This window comes from Bubalus bubalis, chromosome 11, assembly GCF_019923935.1.
Source record: "Bubalus bubalis isolate 160015118507 breed Murrah chromosome 11, NDDB_SH_1, whole genome shotgun sequence".
Lineage (NCBI taxonomy): Eukaryota > Metazoa > Chordata > Mammalia > Artiodactyla > Bovidae > Bubalus > Bubalus bubalis.
The window spans coordinates 32,538,307-32,557,485 of record NC_059167.1 but is presented as its reverse complement, the minus strand read 5'-3'; the positions used below and the strand labels follow the sequence as shown (position 1 = coordinate 32,557,485).

General features: G+C 36.6%; 1 protein-coding gene across 14 annotated transcripts in view; it reads left to right on the top strand.

Moving 5' to 3' along the window:
* The window catches only part of KIAA0586 (KIAA0586 ortholog), a 126,115-nt gene extending 111,535 nt beyond the window's left edge, over positions 1 to 14,580 (top strand). For 12 of the 14 annotated variants that reach the window (XM_044924917.2, XM_044924918.2, XM_025295454.3 and 9 more), the window contains 2 exons: positions 6,902 to 6,967; positions 14,243 to 14,580. In XM_044924917.2, the coding sequence (XP_044780852.2) occupies positions 6,902 to 6,967; positions 14,243 to 14,394 (218 nt within the window). In that variant the 3' untranslated portion in view covers positions 14,395 to 14,580. The remainder of the gene's footprint in view (positions 1 to 6,901; positions 6,968 to 14,242) is intronic. The other 2 variants (XM_025295452.3, XM_025295451.3) reach the window with 1 other exon arrangement.
* Positions 14,581 to 19,179: the final 4,599 nt, after the last annotated feature.

Genomic DNA, 19,179 nt, shown 5'->3' with positions numbered 1-19,179 from the left:
ATTTTCTAAATTTACCAATTTCTTGAAATAGCTTAACCTATGTTCATAGCACTTTACAGGAAGCAGCACAAAATTAGTTTCTCTGTCCTCATATATTTCTCTCAGTGTCACAAAAGTATTTATTGTATAAATGAAATATTTGTCTTTGGCAGAAAGGCCTGTACACCAAACTGCAATTAATGAATATAAGAATTAGAAAGCAAAACTTTGTTTAGTCTGAGGAAAAACAATTCTTTAAACTGTAACCACATGACTGTTTCTTGTTTGCATCAACTCTGGGTGACTGTTATTGTCTTCTCTGAATTCTCTGGCGCAGGGGCCTGACTTTGTTGAATGAACCAATTGTTTCCCTTTGTGCTGCCCGTCTAGTAAGTTCCCATCTGGTTTGTATCAGACTGTTTTCACAGCCAGCAACTGCTGTCTTCTCTATATCCTGACACTTCAGGGCCCCACGCTCTCAAAGCTCTGCTGCCATGGCCTTGCTGGCAGGGCCCATACAGCTGCGCCTCACAGCTTGGAGCTATTACCCAGAGCAATGCTAACATAGAACTTGGACTGGCCCTTATTCCCACTGGTGTCGTGTGTACAGGGAGCAGAAATCCCCCTTGCCTCCCTTCCCCCCAACCCTGAAACTTACTAGTCAACAGAAATCTTTAAAGCTCTAATTTTAGGATATGAAATGGTGGTGTTCTTATTTTCTAGTGGCTTCCTGTATTTGAAAGCTCATTTTTCATTCTTTCACTCTTTTTTTCAAGTTGCCAGGTCTGGCCTTGGGGAAGTGAACTGGTCACTGTGTCACGTTTAATTTTTGTTTCCAAATTTAGTTAGGTGTGACTAGATACGGCAAAATCCACTGTAAAGGATTTTATACAAATAATACACTGTATTTTATTATTTTATACAAATAATACACTGTATTTTTAGTGATAGTCACAGGCCATAGTTTGAGAGGAGTTTTCATTAGAAAGAATTTCCATCTCAGAAAATGAGTTTTCTGTGTGCAAATTATAAAAACACTCAGATTCAAACTGTTAGGTAAATATTAGGGACCTGCTTTGCTTTCAGCTTTGTTTGCTATCAAATGTTGTTTATAAGGATGTGATAATAGTGACCTTCTAAACAATCTGTGGCCTTGCATGATTAAAGTTATAGGAGTTACTATTGATTAAGAGTTATAGTTGAGTTTAAATGTCATTATGATGTCATTGCTTTATAGATGTAAGCTGAAAGAGCAAACTTTTTTTGGTAGTCAAAATAAGTAAATAAATGGCTTTTATAAAATGTATTGATATTTTAGAAACGTTTTCAAGATTAGTTAAAATGAGATTAGTTTGAGCTTTCAATTAAATTGAATGGCTTATTGTTGTAGCATCAGGTATCCTAAGTAGTAAGTCAAACTAGACTTGTGCGAGTCAATCGAGAACAACAACAACAACCAGAACTTACCTACTTACCTTCTGCTTCTGAATAAAACGGCAGCCCACTTCAGTATTCTTGCCTGGAGAATTCCATGGACACAGGAGCCTGGTGAGCTACAGTCCATGGGGTTGCAGAGTCAGATACTACTAAGCAACTTTCCCTTTTTTTCACTTTCTGAGTAATTTCAGCTCACAGTTGTTTCAAAATTTTAAGAAAAGAAATAGGAATTTGTCTTTGCAGTCAGCAGTGTGGCCCGCTGCCGATGCTAACTTGATGTGAAGGGCTGGCTGGTACAGTCAGTTACGTGGTGTTTCATTCATTGGAAAACAGTCTAACACAATAAGATGAAACTAACCTTATGGCAGAAAGTGAAGAAGAACTAAAGAGCCTCTTGAGGAAAGTGAAAGTGGAGAGTGAAAAAGTTGGCTTAAAGCTCAACATTCAGAAAACGAAGATCATGGCATCCGGTCCCATCACTTCATGGCAAATAGATGGGCCAACAGTGGAAACAGTAGCTGACTTTATTTTTCTGGGCTCCAAAATCACTGCAGATGGTGATTGCAGCCATGAAATTAAAAGATGCTTACTCCTTGGAAGGAAAGTTATGACCAACCTAGACAGCATATTAAAAAGCAGAGACATTACTTTGTCAACAAAGGTCTATCTAGTCAAGGCTATGGTTTTTCCAGTGGTCATGTATGGATGTGAGAGTTGGACTATAAAGATAGCTGAGTACCGAAGAATTGATGCTTTTGAACTGTGGTGTTGGAGAAGACTCTTGAGAGTCCCTTGGACTGCAAGGAGATCCAACCAGTCCATCCTAGAGGAGATCGGTCCTGGGTGTTCATTGGAAAGACTGATGTTGAAGCTGAAACTCCAATATTTTGGCCACCTGATGCGGAGAGCTGACTCATTTGAAAAGACCCTGATGATAGGATAGATTGGAGGCAGGAGGAGAAGGGGACGACAGAGGATGAGATGGTTGGATGCCATCACCGACTCAATGGACATGAGTTTGGGTAAACTCTGAAAGTTGGTGATGGACAGGGAAGCCTGGCCTGCTGTGGTTCATGGGGTCGCAGAGTCGGACATGACTGAGAGACTGAACTGAACTGAACTAAACCTTTTAATTGATGAAACGAACCTGTTGAATTTTTTTCGACTTCAACCTTTTATGAAAGTATAATATACATACTGAAAAGTACCCATAGCTGTACAGCTGAAGGAACTTTCAGAAACTGAGCACACTCAAGAAACAATATTGCCAGCATCTCCAAAGCCCCTTCACGTTCCCTTTCAGACACAGCTTCCACCCCCAGAAAGATAACCACCATTCTAACTCTTTTTGTTCTGACTTCTAGCAGCATAGATTAGTTCTCTTGGCTTTGTACTTAAAAAAGATGAAATCACACTGAATGTATGGCTTCTTTCATGGGGCAAACCTATTGTAATTTTTAAGATTCCTTTAGTTTTCAAACCATTATGGCATGCTTTTATAAAGAATTATCTGAGAGGAATTTGTTTTAGTAGCTGAGTCACAGGCTGTTCAACCAGCAGGAAGTGTCTTATAGATAAAGTTGTCTACTAAAACATCGAGTCTCTCTGTTTGCAACCAGATTTTAATGCTGGAATGTCCCTGTAGACATTCCTGCCACTAAAAGGCAGGAACTCTCTTTGTCATTACACTGCTCAGTAAGCACTTAAATAGCTTTTAATGAGCCTTAATAACTAAGTGTACGTTATTCAAATAAATCATAGTCTGCATTCAGAATAGGTGGGTCATCTATTTTCTGAATTAGCAATCAGCTTCCTGTCAGTTGAATATAAGCTTTTATGCTGCCAAGATACAATTTCTGAAAATGCTATTATTGGCAAGAGTTGTATACCTATTAGAGATGCAGCCAATGAGTAACATATTTGTTTGAAAAGTATTAACTTCTATATTTAATAATATTCCTAATAGCCCCCTTTTTTTCCTTCAGTGAGCACGCTAGTATAAAAGTTCCAGCTATTCCGATTGTTACTAATTTTAGATTTCTGCTTGTTAGATTTGGTTTCAAATTCTGGGTGTCACTCATTTAAAAACTCTTTGTTTTGTGGGTTAAAAAAATTCCTGTTTTGGAGGCCGTCATCTTTATATCCTTGTTTTGCAGTTAACAGTCCTATAGTACTGCATGGTTTTCTTAAATACATAAAGAATTTGTTTAAAACAGTAACATAACGACCTACAGGTTTAAGTATTGCTATACTAGTGGGTCTTACTAAAGGTAGTATTACAGAGTGGAAGATAAATTTTCAACCAAAAATAAAATTTTTATAATACAGGAGTAAAACATAAAGCCTAGGTTTGTATCCTTTTAAAAGGACCACTTTTTGAAATACGATGACTTGCTTTCATGTTGACACCATATAGCTACAAGATTTTGAAAGACCATTTAAAGTGCTGAAATACAGTGAATGTTTGGAAGAAGTATAGTGTACAGGTGGCACAATCCCCATGCCCTCAGTGTGCCCTCATTTAAAGCTTTTTCAGGAGTATCCCTACTTTGCCAGCCTTCAATTCTATTTTTAGATCTAAGATCATTTGTTTTTATTCCGTGGTAGTTTTAAACATTTAAATAAAGTTAACACATTTGCGTTTTGTGGTGAAGCTAAAAGGATAAATTGCATTCACAGGTAATTTATGACTCAATTTTTAGTCAATACTACCCACTCGGAATTTCCATAGAAATGTTAATAGAAATTTATAGATGAAATATTTAGAAATTTTCTCTTCTTTCTTTTACTTGAATACCAATGAATATTATGTTTCTTCAGTTTTGAACAGCAGGGTGAGGAAGTGTAAGAACTAACAAACTTGATAAACAGCTTTCAAATCCTGTTTGCCATGGTGTGGGTTGTGTTTGCTCCCTTCATTGTCACATACAGAGTGCAGTATACGAACTCCCAGTAAACCCTTTCGCCAGCAAGTGAGAATTATGAGGCAGCTACTTGGTATAGGAAAAAGTGACAGTAGTTAACTCTGGTATTGACAGAGTGGTCTTTTTTTCCCCATTAGAAATCATTGTAGAAGTGTTCTCTCCTAGTTTGGGTAAAGGAGAATTTTGTTTATGGTTATAGTAACAATGAAAATAGGTAATAGCTACATTTATGTGTACTTCCTTTATGTCATGTACTCTGCTAAGATCTTTAATCAATCCAGTTAAGTAGGTAATGTTAATAGTAGTCTTATTTCACATTTGACGAACCTGAGGCTCAAAGAAGTTCCATATTTTGCCCAAGGTTACACAGTTAATAAATGATAGAGCTGGGAGTCAAACCACGTCCAATTCCGAAATCAACGGCTGTGCTCTTGAACATACTATATATTTCCTTCCTTCATAACTTTTTTTAAAAAAGTAGAACAGATAATTTCTGATTATTCTTACAGGTCTCAATAGCTCAATATCTACCAAGATACATCCTAGTAGAAGAATATGAAAATGTTGGGTGGTGGGGAAAGAACCTTTTCTTACGAGTTGTAGTTCCACAGCTAACTTGTGACGTTGATTTCTTTGTCAGTGAACCTTTCTGAATTGTGATTTCCTTATTAGTAAAAATAAGATAATCTCTGAGCTCCCTTACAGCTCTACTGCTCTAATATGTGATCAGTATTTTTTTTTCTTTTTCTTAAACAAAAAATCTCCCTGTCAAAATATGTTTTGGAAAGATTGCTTTAATGAGAGCAATTCTTTTGTCAATTGGAAAAAGTTAGAAAATAATCATAGGCTAAATAATAATAAAACAACCATTTGCTGAGTGCCTCTGTGGGCACTGCTCTAGGTTATTTAATTTACATATATCATTCTTGTTCATGATCATGAGAAATCTGTGAGCTAGAAGAGGAGATGGAAGCACAAAGTGGTGATACTTCACAGTGTGGCGTTTCTCCCAGACCTCACACAAGTCGGGACTATGATTTGCATTCAGGTAGCTTGGTCTCTGATTCTGTGCTCTTAGCCACAAGCTTTCAGCTGTCTCTCTAGTAAGAGTGTCTGGTTATTATTTACTTGCCAAAATTTTTTTATCTTACATACCAGTGTAGTAGGAACAGAAAAAAAGTAGGTTCTTTTTCTTAGCTTCCACCCTGTTTTGTTTAGTCTGAAAGGGGATGGTGTTGCTTATTTCTTACTATAACACAATAGGTAAGTTTGAATTCTGGGCTTTCAGGCAACCACTTCAGAGAAAACTGCCTCTTAATTTACTTGCTACAAACAAGTGGTTCTTCAGTGGAAGGGATCTCTGAGCTAGTATTGATACCTTTGTTTCTGTGTTTGTATACCAGATTCTATAGACTCTGAATTATAGAATCTGAAAAACGCCTAGCAGTAAGTTTTGTCCCCTCGCTCAGAAACTTAAAGGCAGAGGAAAAGTGAACGTAGATAGTATCTAATAGTAACATCATAGTAAGCGCTACTCCCTCTCCCTCCTCACTGCATCCCAGAGTACCGGGGTTGAGCTCCCTGTGTTAAAAAGCAACTTCCTGCTATCTATCTATTTTACATATGGTTATGTATATGTTTCAGTGCTACTCTCTAAATTTGTCCCACTCTCTCCCCACACTGTGTCCACAACTCTGTTCTGTATGTCTGTGTTTCTATTCCTGTCCTGCAAATAGGTTCATCAGTACCATTTTTTTGATTCCATATATATGCTTTAATATACAGTATTTGCTTTTCTTTTTCTGACTTACCTCACTCTGTATAACAGGCTCTAGGTTCATCCACCTCTCTGGGGACCCATCTTGCCCTGTTAGTGGGTATGTAAATTAATATAGCTACTATGGAGAACAGTATGGAGATTCCTTAAAAAACTAAGAATAAAACTGCCATATAACCCAGCAATCCCACTACTGGGCATATACCTCGGAAGAATCATCATTGGAAAAGACACGTGTACCCAGTCTTCACTACAACGCTATGTAAAATAGCCAGGGCATGGAGGCAGCATAGATGTCTGTTGACAGATGAATGGATAAGGAAGTTACGGTATATATATACAATGGAATATTACTCAGCTGTAAAAAGGAACAAATATGAGTCAGTTCTAGTGAGGTGGATAAACGTCATTTATACTGATTAAATCCTTAAGTAAGCGAATCTGTGAAAACTTTTAGCTTTGGAAGAAATGGCCCATGAGCTTCTCTTATTTAATACAAATAATAATGCACATTCTCTCATGATCCTTTTCCCTAATTTTTGATGCATAAAGATAATAATCTATTAGGTAAAGTATTATCCTATTGAAAGTCATTAAAATTCAGCTGTTTAATTTCGTTTTTTACATTAAGGCCATGAGGTCAGGCTTCTGTTTGCCTGGTTTTATGAAACTAACTGTGGAAGTGCATTTGGTTTGTGGGTTTGTTTGTTTGTTTGTTTTTAAGTGGAAGAAACCATGATTATGCTTCACTGATTTTCTTATGAAAAAAATTTTTTAACTGTAGCTTCACCAGGTGATATGGATCAGACACAAATTGAGCCCAGTCTATACCTCACATCTTTATTTACAGGTAAGATTTTTTACTTTAAACGTTTCAATTTTTTTTTTCATTTCCTTCTTTCTCTCATAATAATCAACACAGTAGAAACAATAATTTCAATTTTTTATTCTTCTAAATATCTCCAAATTCATCCCAAGTATAAAATTCCCTTCATACACTAAACTCAACTCTCCAAAAGTTAGGGGACCAAAAAATCTATCATTTCCTCTATGAAAGTTTATAAAATGTTGAATTAAAAGGCTGCAGGTGTGGTATTCAGAGCACCGAGGCTAGTACTCCAGATAATTCCATCTGGGGGAGGTTATTTGTTGGGACAGGACACTGTTTAAACTTTGAAGTCAGTTTTAAACAAAGTGAAGCAGCTGGAACCTGGCATAAGAAGAAACAAATCTTTCACATTAGCTATTGCTTTTGGAGAAAAAAAGATTTGGAGTTGTTTTCACAGGTGCCGATACATTTATTCTTTCTATAGGAACTGCTGTATTTTTATCTTAAATTAAAATTTAAAAATAAGCATTTGTCAACTCATTTAAAAAACAGAAGCAATAGTAAACTTAAAAAATGTAATAGGATTTATATGTCTAAAACACATTTTGGGATGAGACTATAAAACATTTTAAATCACTTTTAAACTTGAAAGTAAGGAAAGAAATGTTTAATAGTGACTAATTCTGTGAAGCAGAGGCAAATCTAAATTTTCATACCATGTACTTAACGTCAAATGACCAGATATCATCTTCATCAAAACTTGTAGTATTTGTTCTCAAGCACGGAAGCTATGATTGCAAAATCTGCAGGGCTGGGTTAAGTATGTGAGGAGAATTGAATACAGCAGGATAGTTTAGCAGCTGCTTAAGCAAGGAATTTAAGCAAGAGTAGATGAGCCCAGAGTGGACAGGAAAAATGCTTCAAGAACTCAATAAAGCACAGCTGAAATACTGTAACATTTTCATAGACAGCTGGGAAGCAACTGTGTTGCTGGAACTCAGGGCTAATCTTAAAGACAAGATCTGGTCAGCATGAATCTAAGCAAGCTGTTAGCCATGAGGAACCACAGACTGTCTAGGCAGAAACAAATCAGCTTGGTCCAGCAATCATTTTAAGGCCCAGCATGTACTAGCATTATGCTGCAACTTTGCAGAGGTAAACAAGACAAAGTTGGTTTGCTCGTAGGGTACATTTAATAGGAGCAATAGACCTACAAACAAATAATAATAATATGAATCACAGTCCATGCTTTTAAAGAATATATTGTCCAAAGGAAGTTATAGACATGTAAATAATTGCAATGCAATTTCCTAAGTGCTGCAGTGGAGTTGCCATCCCGAGACTAAGGCATCAACAGTGTACAGGAGAGGAGCCCATGTATTTCACCACCGTGGCTGGAAAAACAACCCAGAGAATGTGCTTCATCTGCACATGTTCCTAAGTGTTTAGGGTCTGCAGACCCCTGAGAGACACTGATAGCTATGACTGCGTGACTCCCTTCCAGACTGTATTTATGTGCATACATATAAATATGAAAGGATTTCCTATGAAAGTAATTTGCATATGATTTCAGGGTATTCATAGATCCATGATCACCCATCCTTAGACTTAGGTTAAGATCCTTCATGTACTTAGGTTAAAGATTATTACAGTTTTTGTTACCTTTTTCATTTTATTTTTAAATGAGTTTATAAGAAACCCATCCTTATATGCACAAAGAAATACCCAAATCCAAACAATTTAAAGTCACTGTACTATCTATTCATCTACTCATAGAAGAATCCCATAACTTTATTTATGTGGCTTATGCCACATGCAGTTACTGAATCCAAGTAAGGAGTATCCGGTGCTGCATTTTTCTGTGAAGTTACTGAGGAATATTTTTCTTCTTTTCTCTACTTGTCTCATGTTGTTTTAGGAGAGAACGCTTTGTTTGGATTCCTCTTAGTTTGCAAATAACAGAGACATAATAATGGGTTACTGGCTGTTTGAAGATTAGAGTCAGAATCTAAAACCTACTGATGAAATGGATTATCTAAACCTAAAAAACTTTTAGAAAGTTATATATATATGTATTTTTAAAAAACAATACATGTACAATATATAGGCAGATTCTTAAATGGACATTAAAAATCTTGCATTATTGCTTTATTAGAATAAATTAGTTTTAGATTTTCTGTTTGTTAGTCTTATAAGAAGGTAACAGAAAACAGAGTTTCTTTATGAATTTTAAATACTTTTAAAGCAAAAAAATGAATTTCAAATGTCTAGAAAGTATATTAAAGCCTGTCTTAGGACGCTTCAAATACATGGTCCCGCTCAATGACACCTCCAGCTTAAATGCATGCCAGGTTAGATGACGTACTGCCTACCCATGGAATCAGGGAATAGTTTTCCTTTTTTTAAAACAAATCTGAAAACAGCTGTTGAAACAATTACATCATAGAGTAATGATATGACTGTGGAAATTTAAAAAGTCAAGCTTTGAAACCATCAAACTACATTAATAGAGGTAGAAATTTTATGTTTGCTTTAATGATGATTTATTAAGATATTATGTCTTTTCTTAAAAAAATTAAACTCTGTGAGGACCATAACTGGATATGAATGTTATACTTTTTGCCTGTTAACAGTGATGCTTTTTAAAAAATGTTTCCAGCCTAAAAAGTTCACTTTTAAAGTTCTAAAACTCTGATTTTGCTTGTATAAATGAGCACTTCAAAAAATCTTTCCAAAATGTACATTAACAAACCCTTTAGATAAGATGATACATTTTATTTGATTCATTGATTAAAAACACAATTACTAGAGTTAAAATTAGCATAATTATTTGGAGGCCCTCTGGAACTGTGGGTTTTTTTCCTTAGTGTATTTCAGTGACACATTCTTATCCCTCTCTCATAAGTTGACCTACCTTTTGCAGCCAAACCTTAGGATAGTTTCTTTCCAGTTTCTTAAAAGCAAGTGCTAATCTGCGTTAAGTGCTTTTTGTGTGCCAGCACTATTCAAAACACTTTATATACATTATCCCATTTAATCCTCACTAAACCCTTGGAGGTATTGGAGAAGGAAATGGCAACCCACTCCAGTGTTCTTGCCTGGAGAATCCCAAGGACGGGGAAGCCTGGTGGGCTGCCGTCTATGGGGTCACACAGAGTCGGACACGACTGATGCGACTTGGCAGCAGCAAACCCTTGGAGGTAGGTACTCTAACCTATATTATGTAGGTGAAGAAACAAGGGTTTTGAAAATTATGTGTAACTTTCTCAAAGCCCCTCAATACTCATTCTTCCTCTTGTACTAAGTTGCTTCAGTCATGTCCAGCTCTGCAGTTCCATGGCCTGTAGCCCTCCGGCTCTTCTGCCCATGGGATTTCCCAGGCAAGAATGGAGTGGGTTTTCATTTCCTCCTCCAGGGGATCTTTCCCACCCAGGGATTGCACCTGGGTCTCTTATGCCTCCTGCATTGGCGAGTGGGTTCTTTACCACTATAGCACTCATCACAGCCTGACATAGTATGTTTGTTTCCTTATTTGTTTGTCATTTGCTCTATACACCTATCTGAAATATGATATCAGTGAGATTAGAGCTTTTCTTCTCTTCAAAATCTCCAGAGTCTAGAACAGTGCCTGTTCTGGAACATAGTAGGTGCTCAGTTGATAGTTGTTGAGTGAACGAGTGGCTGTGCCCAGCTCTGCCGTGTCACAGAATCCACGTTCTTACGCCTCCCCTTCCCCTTTCACTTCTTTCCACATGAAAGCCTTACTGACAGTCTGGATGGGACCATTCCCAGGTGACTGAACAGTAGACTACATTTGGGTCCCAGCCTTGACCAATCATAAAGGGATTTGTGCTTGAAACTTTTATCACTGCTCCTCTCTTTAGGTGCCCCTACCATTACATACCACTTCTAAAATGGAATTTCTCTCAACCACCTTAAAAATAATGATTTTTATGTGGGTAATTAATGTATTTGGTATCAGGCAGAAAGCAATGAGTATGAATTAGATGAATTATACTAGACTCTTTCTTGAAAACCATCTCTTACCTTGTGTGACTCTTCAGTTTTGGATCTCCTTATCTAACATTTCCCTTTTGTGTTCCTCTGTTTTCTCTTTATTCACTTTTCTTTATCCTCTTATTTCTGTTATCATTTATTTTATTTCCTTCATTGCCTTCCACATCTTTTAAGTCCTAGCTCAACTGTTGCTTTCACTTAACTTAAACCAAGTATTCCTCTATATGTTTACTTCCACTACTAGGTTTGAAGCTTCTTAAAGATGAGGACTGTTTCTTCCTCACCTGTGTATCTTCTTAACACCATCTTGGCTCCACACATGCAATAGACTTTTATAGATGTTTAGTTAGTGTGCATATGCATCTGGAAAGGCCCACTCTGATATCTCTCTGCCTCAGTTACCTTTACCTTGTCTTTCTTCCAGAATTACTATCAGGATGAGATAAGATGATGTGGAAAAGATTTTTACAGAATTTTAATTGCTGTATAAATATAAGATAGTAATTACAAGAATTAACATAACTTTATAATAATTGAATTTAATATGTTCCTTGAGACTTGGTGAAAGTGGAGAGTGAAAGTGGAGAGTGAAAAAGTTGGCTTAAAGCTCAACATTCAGAAAACGAAGATCATGGCATCTGGTCCCATCACTTCATGGGAAATAGATGAGGAAACAGTGGAAACAGTGTCAGACTTTATTTTTGGGGGCTCCAAAATCACTGCAGATGGTGACTGCAGCCGTGAAATTAAAAGACGCTTACTCCTTGGAAGGAAAGTTATGACCTACCTAGAGAGCATATTGAAAAGCAGAGATGTTACTTTGCCAACAAAGGTTCGTCTAGTCAAGGCTATGGTTTTTCCAGTGGTCATGTATGGATGTGAGAGTTGGACTGTGAAGAAGGCTGAGCGCCGAAGAATTGATGCTTTTAAACTGTGGTGTTGGAGAAGACTCTTTGAGAGTCCCTTGGACTGCAAGGAGATCCAACCAGTCCATTCTGAAGGAGATCAGCCCTGGGATTTCTTTGGAAGGAATGATGCTAAAGCTGAAACTCCAGTACTTTGGCCATCTCATGCTAAGAGTTGACTCATTGGAAAAGACTCTGATGCTGGGAGGGATTGGGGGCAGGAGGAGAAGGGGACGACAGAGGATGAGATGGCTGGATGGTATCACTGACTCGATGGACATGAATCTGAGTGAACTCCAGGAGTTGGTGATGGACAGGGAGGCCTGGCGTGCTGCGATTCATGGGGTCGCAAAGAGTCGGACACAACTGAGCTACTGATCTGATCTGATCTGATCTTGAGACTTGGAAACTTCTTCAAGGTCCCCCCCACCAAAAAAAAAAACAGTTACAGCTGTTGTTACATCATTGAACAATCTAATCGGTAATCTAATGCTCAGAGTAGAAAATAAAGGTACATGTAAAGCAGTTTTGTGAAATTGGATAACAGAGAAAAGAAGAATGTCTGGTAACAGTGTAGTATTTGACAGATATGTGAGTAATGGAAGGAATGAAATTTTTTCTTAATTGAGGAAAGATAGCATTTAAATTTACAGGTTGACCATTAATTTTGTTCTCAAGCCTTAGTTGTACCCTGTGTTGGTTTTTACTTTATTGACAAGGTAAACTCTGGTCTTGGATTACTACTCTTGGTCACTTGAGTATTCTATATCATGACTTTGTAAAATGTCAGAATATTTAAATGCTTATGTACTATGAAGATTTTTTTTTAAGTTCTTATTGTTTCTTAATTTTAATTTTTATCATATCCTGACAGAGCCAGATATCAAGAATTCTTTTCCTATTTAAAATACTTATTTAAAATGACATAAGAATTGCTTTCTTCTTAGAGGATTATGCTGGTGCATTAGTTTGTGATATTGATATAATGATACCAAATCTTATTTCCCTTTCCTCTTTTATGAAAAAAAAATTGATGTAAGTAACAAACAGGAATGATAATATTAAAATAATCATTTTTAGACATCAGAATATGAAAGGAATCTGTCTTTTACAAATATTTTGATCATCTTGGACAGCTATGATTGAGTCATCATTGAAATCTCCAAAACTGACTTCTTAAACTGTGGTCCCTATAAAAGTCTGATGGAAAATTTCACTTTATTACTATGGAAACTATTTTAAAGACTGTTATAAAGTCAATTACAATGACTGTTGACTCAGAGATATCCGTAAGATTATTTAAGATGATTTGCCTTTAAGATGCTTATTATTATGATTATATGGTAAGTCCATGAAATTTGAAATGAGGGTTTTTGTGGTCTTAAACAGTACCAAGTTGGCATTCTTTATATTCTTAGGTAATGTACTTTTTAAACTTAGAGGAATGAATTAGGCTATCGGCAGATAGATACACATATGTAGTCAACTCTTTTTTTTTTTTTTTTTCTTTTTAAACATATTAATGAATTCTTCATTTCGAACTGCCTTCCCTGCTTGGTCTTACCTACTGTTTATCATCTGTAACATGACTTTGGGCACTTGTATCCTGTCTTAGTCCATTCAGGCTCTTATAACAAAATACTGTAGACTGAGTGGCTTTTAGACAACAGAAATTTATTTCTCACAGTTCTGGAGGCTGGTCGTCCCCAGATCGAGGCACCTCTTCCTCGTTCTGTGTCCTCACATGGTGGAAGGGGCTGGCAAGCTCTCTGGGGCCTCTTTCATAAAGGCACTAATCTTGTATATGAGGGCTCCAGTCTCTTGCCCTAAGCACCTCCCAAAGGTCACACTTTTTAATACCACCACGCTAGGCATTAGGATTGTAACATATAAATTTTGGGGAGACATAAACATTCAGAAACTCCAGTACTTTGGCCACCTCATGCGAAGAGTTGACTCATTGGAAAAGACTCTGATGCTGGGAGGGATTGGGGGCAGGAGGAGAAGGGGACGACAGAGGATGAGATGGCTGGATGGCATCACTGACTCGATGGACTTGAGTCTCAGTGAACTCCAGGAGTTGGTGATGGACAGGGAGGCCTGACGTGCTGCGATTCATGGGGTCACAAAGAGTCGGACACAACTGAGAGACTGATCTCATCTGATCTGAAACATTCAGATCATAACATATACTTGTAAAATATTGTCTCTAATTGTCTGGGAGTGGGTATGGAAAGAAGAGTGATTTTTATCTCTCTGACAAGATCTGAGCACCTTGAGAATAGAATTTATCCCAAATGCAATTCTCTTTTTGATCCCTAGTGTTAAGTACTCAGGTACACTTCTTTAGCTGAATGAGTTTCTCATTTTACAGGTGGTAAGGCTGTTCCACTCTTCACTTCTCAAACATCACCTGCCAAGATGTCTGTGACACTACCCTCAGTGAACCTGGAAGACTGCTCGCAGTCTCTGAGCGTTGGCACTGTCCAGGGGGACGCGGACTCCTCAGGAGCAGATACCTTCTGAGTGTGAAGTGAGAGCCAGTACAATACTTGTCTGCTGGTTTTGAGGTCATTTTCCTTGGGCGTAAAATCATCTCTCAGGCTCTTTTGGTCCTTCAACATATTCAGAAAAACAATTTTAAATTTTGTATTGAAGTGGAAAGCGTAATTTGGGTATTTGGGTAACATTTTTAAATAAAAGAATTTAAATGGATATCATTGTGAGTCTTGTGTTATTTCTTAGAATCCTAAAGCAGCTATGGAGTAGTGGAAAGGGCAGAACTTTTGATATCCAAAAATTTACAGATATAATGATCTGTACTTAGTTGTGAAATTAAGTTGCTCAGTGTTATTCATCCCAAATTTTGTATAAGAGCAAATAATTGGTACCAATCTAATGCCTCTCAATAAGGAATTAATTGAAAAAGTGTTAGTACAACAGAATACTAGGTGTCACAAAAAAGAATTTTAAAATGTTTGTGTGTTGATATTGAATTATCTTTGAGATCTGTTGGGTTTTTTCAGTTTTAAAAAAAATGAATATGATAGTTGAATAGAAAAATGAAGGTATAGTTGACTCATAATATTATGTTATTTTCAGGTGTACAGCATAGTGATCCAGTATGTGTGCAGATTATATTCCATTGTAGGTTATTACAATATATTGGGTATAATTCCCACTGCTATGCAGTGAGTCCTTGTTGCTTATTTATTTTATATACTATATAATAATACCTGTTAATTTGTCCCTCCTCCTTTCCCGTTCCCCTTTGGTTACCACAAGTTTGTTTTCTATGTCTGAGAGTTTGTTTCTGTTTTGTATATGTTTATTTTTATTATTTTTAAAATTCCACATGCATGCTTTTCTCTGTCGGACATATTTCATTATGCATAATATTCCCTAGGTCTGTCCACATTGCTACAAATGGCAATGTTTCCTTCTTTTTTATGGCAGAGTAATATTGCATTGTATATATTATATATACCACATATCTGAGATATATTGTTAAAGTGTGAAAAGCCACGTGAAAAATAATATGTGAGTTATGCTACCATTGTTTAAAATGAGATGGGGATCAACCCAAATATATGGATGTACATACACACACACCTACATAATGCTTATGTATGCATTAAATATCTTTGGAAGGCTAGACAAGAAACAGCTAACTTGATCTCCAAGAAGGGAAATGGAGTGGCTAGGCGATAGAGAGGCTGAGTGATTGGAATCAAGGATGAGTGTATTTACTGTGGGTTCTAAATACAGTTGTAACAGGAAAAAATGGAGCAGGCTTTTGGTCCTGGACTTCTGTTTGCTGGGAGTTTTTAAATTACTGACTCAATTTCAGTACTGGTAATTGGTCTGTTCATATTTTGTGTTTCTTCCTGGTTCAATTTTAGGAGATTGTACCTTTCTAAGAATTTGTCCATTTCTTCTAGGTTGCCCATTTTATTGGGGTATGGTTGCTTACAGTAATCTCTTATGGTCCTTTGTATTTCTGTGATGTTGGTTATAATTTCTTTTTTCTTTCTAATTTTATTGATTTGGACCCCTTCCTTTCTTTTTCCTGATGGGTCTATCCAAAGATTTATCAATTTTATCTTTTCAAAGAACCAACTTTTTGTTTCATTGATCATCTCTATTGGTTTTCTAGTCTATATATTGTTTATTTCTGTTCTCATCTTTATGATTTCTTTCTTTCTACTAATTTTGTGTTTTGTTTGTTGTTTTTTCTCTAGTTCCTTTGGTGTAAGGTTAGGTTGTTTGAGATTCTTTGTTTCCTAAGGTAAGCATATGTCACTATAAACTCCTCTCTTAGAACTGCTTTTTAGCAAAAGCATTTTTTATTTAAAAGTGTTGGTAACTTTTTCATCCTAACCATAGAAATCTAGCCTTTTTTAGTTTCAGAATAGAAGTATAATCTTTGATTTATTCCACTCCATATGTACTTGAGCTTTAGTTTTTTTTTTGGTGTGTCTTTGTGTGTTTCTGTATCACGTGGCTTGCAGGATCTCAGCTCCCCTACCAAGAGTGGGAATTGTGCCCCTTGTGGTGGAAGTGTGGAGTCCTAACGACTGGACTGCCAGGGAATTCCCTTGAGCTTTCCTTTAAAAAGTTTGGTATCTTTTCATCAGTATTTTGTTTGTTTATAGGATTATCTCTGGCCAAGTTTGCTTCTATATATTCTTCTGCCAACCACCTTCAATTTTTTAGAATAAAATTATGTATGTAAAAGTAAATTTTTTTTTAAACTTTACAATATTGTATTGGTTTTGCCATATATCAACATGAATCCGCCACAGGTATACACATGAATCCGCCACAGGTATACACGTGTTCCCCATCCTGAACCCTCCTCCCTCCTCCCTCCCCGTACCATCCCTCTGGGTCGTCCCAGTGCACCAGCCCCAAACATCCAGTGTCCTGCATCAAACCTGGACTGGTGACTCGTTTCATATATGATAAATTTTTTATCTTATATTTGATTTTATAATTTCCAACTTCTGGAATGAACCACTTATAAGACATGTTGTTAATAAGTAGACTGTATCAAGATCAAGACTGTTGTTGGGCTTACATGCCAGGGTAACAGGTATTTAAAATGTTTCTTTGGTCTAAATCCTAAAATACGTTTGCTTTTTGTGCATTTTAATAGAATCTTGAATAAATGTTTTTATTTTCAAAAGATGATTACATCAGTATATTTCTGATCACTTACATATTTCTGGTCTCTTAATTTTTATTTTAAAATACTAAACATATATTTAAATCAGTTTTATAATTTTTCTATTAAAAACAAAATTTTTCTGAAAAATAGATAAAAATGGCACTTCTTAGTTGGTGGTGGGTTACTGCCCTTAATCCAAGAGTAATTCTGTAGTTGAAACATTTTTTGAGACAGCTTTTAAAAACGGCCTGAGGGTATCATTTCCATATAGATGAGTAACTTGATCAGTAATAAAGAATAAAGTTCTTGGTATTTCTGTAGTGTTGCTAAGAAGAAACTCACTAAAAAATTCTTTTCTACTGTACATCATCTATGTATCTGTTTAACAGAAATTAACTATAAGGCTTTTGGGCATACAGTGTGGTGTGGTTACTTATGGCCCAGGCTAGGCGACCATCTCAGGACTCATCATTCTCTCCCTCTGGTCACCTGCCTGTCCTGGAAATAAGGTTACTTATGGCTCAGGCTAGGCAACCATCTCAGGACTCATCATTCTCTCCCTCTGGTCACCTGCCTCTCCTGGAAATAAGGTTACTTATGACCCAGGCTAGGCGACCATCTCAGGACTCATCATTCTCTCCCTCTGGTCACCTGCCTCTCCTGGAAATAAAGGTCGATCAAAGAGTTCTGTCTCTTCCTTGTGTAGAATCACCATTTGTTCACCTACCATCAGTTGTTCAGTAGTTTTTAAAACTCTCTTAAGAATGCACTGGAGAAAAAGGAATTTTATAATTAGAAAGCTCATTGTTATAGTTCAGAAAATTTCAGGAAGTCAGTTTTTTTACTTGACCTAGCCCATGTCAGGAAAACAGATTCCAGGTCTTAAGACTGTCAAGCCTTTGAGAGTAATCAGCCCTTGTCTGTACTTTCTAAAGATATTATTTCTTCTTGTACTGAAGTGTTTACCTAGAAACAATAGGAAATATTAGCTAGAGTGCAGATGTACCCTGGTGAGACCAATAAATATTGTAAAGCTATGTTGATGGTTCATTAATTACTAAGAAAGCAAGCAAATTTCTTTTTCTGTTTTTTTTTTGTTTTGTTTTTATTTTTATTTTTTTAGTGTGAATGGTCTTATTGAACAATTTCAGGCCTAGTAAGGGATATATTACTGATCTATCTCTTAAATTCAGAGAGCCCTAACCTAGGTAAAAACCCTCAAGCAAATCAATAGACTCCTCCAACTTCTCCTGGGAGGTCACCTCTATGAGACCTCTGAAGAGACCCAGATGGTGAGACTGAACAGGATTTAAAATCTTGAAAGGAGCTGGTAAGAAATCCCAGAAATAGCTTTTGGTATGCATAGAGGTCACAGATAAAGAACAGGCCTGGCGCTGCACAATTGATATGATTTATATGTAAAGAGTTGAAAGTGTATGTCTTTTTCACTGAATCATCATGACATACGATGATAACTATATCAATCAACTCTTTATAGCCTACTTTTCCTGAACAAAGATATATCTTTCTTTTCTATTTTTCACAAGGTGTTAACTTAGAAATAAGTATCAAGTGAGGAAATATTTCTACTATTGGGATAGTTTAATGGGATTTCTTGGTAAGCCTTGTATATTTATTTCCCTTGATTGTAGTTCTTAATACTTGCATGGTTACGAAAGTACTGTAGACAGGAGTATTTTAAAAGGTGATTGGGGGTGATTTTTCTCTCTGGATAAAACATTGGCTGTTTATAATTCTGTATAATTATAATAACCAGCCTGACTGTCTGGGTTGGGAGATAATTGTCTGTATGTTCTGAAGTATAGAGATGTTCAGATCCTGTTCTCCACAGGCTGTTTGCTAGTGTTAAACAGGAGAGGTATTCCCATGGTTCTAGTGACCCCTGGAGTTGTAAATGGTAACAGGTCCAGCAAAACGTTAGGTTGGTAGAAGAGGCCATGGTCTGACTCATTCTTTACAACACAGTGAGGACGGGGAACTGTATTCAATATCCTGTGATAAGCCACAATGGAAAAGAATATGGAAAAGAATGTGTATATATACATGTATTCAGTATCCTATGATAAACCACGATGGAAAAGAATATGAAAAAGAATGTGTATATATATATGTATAATCAA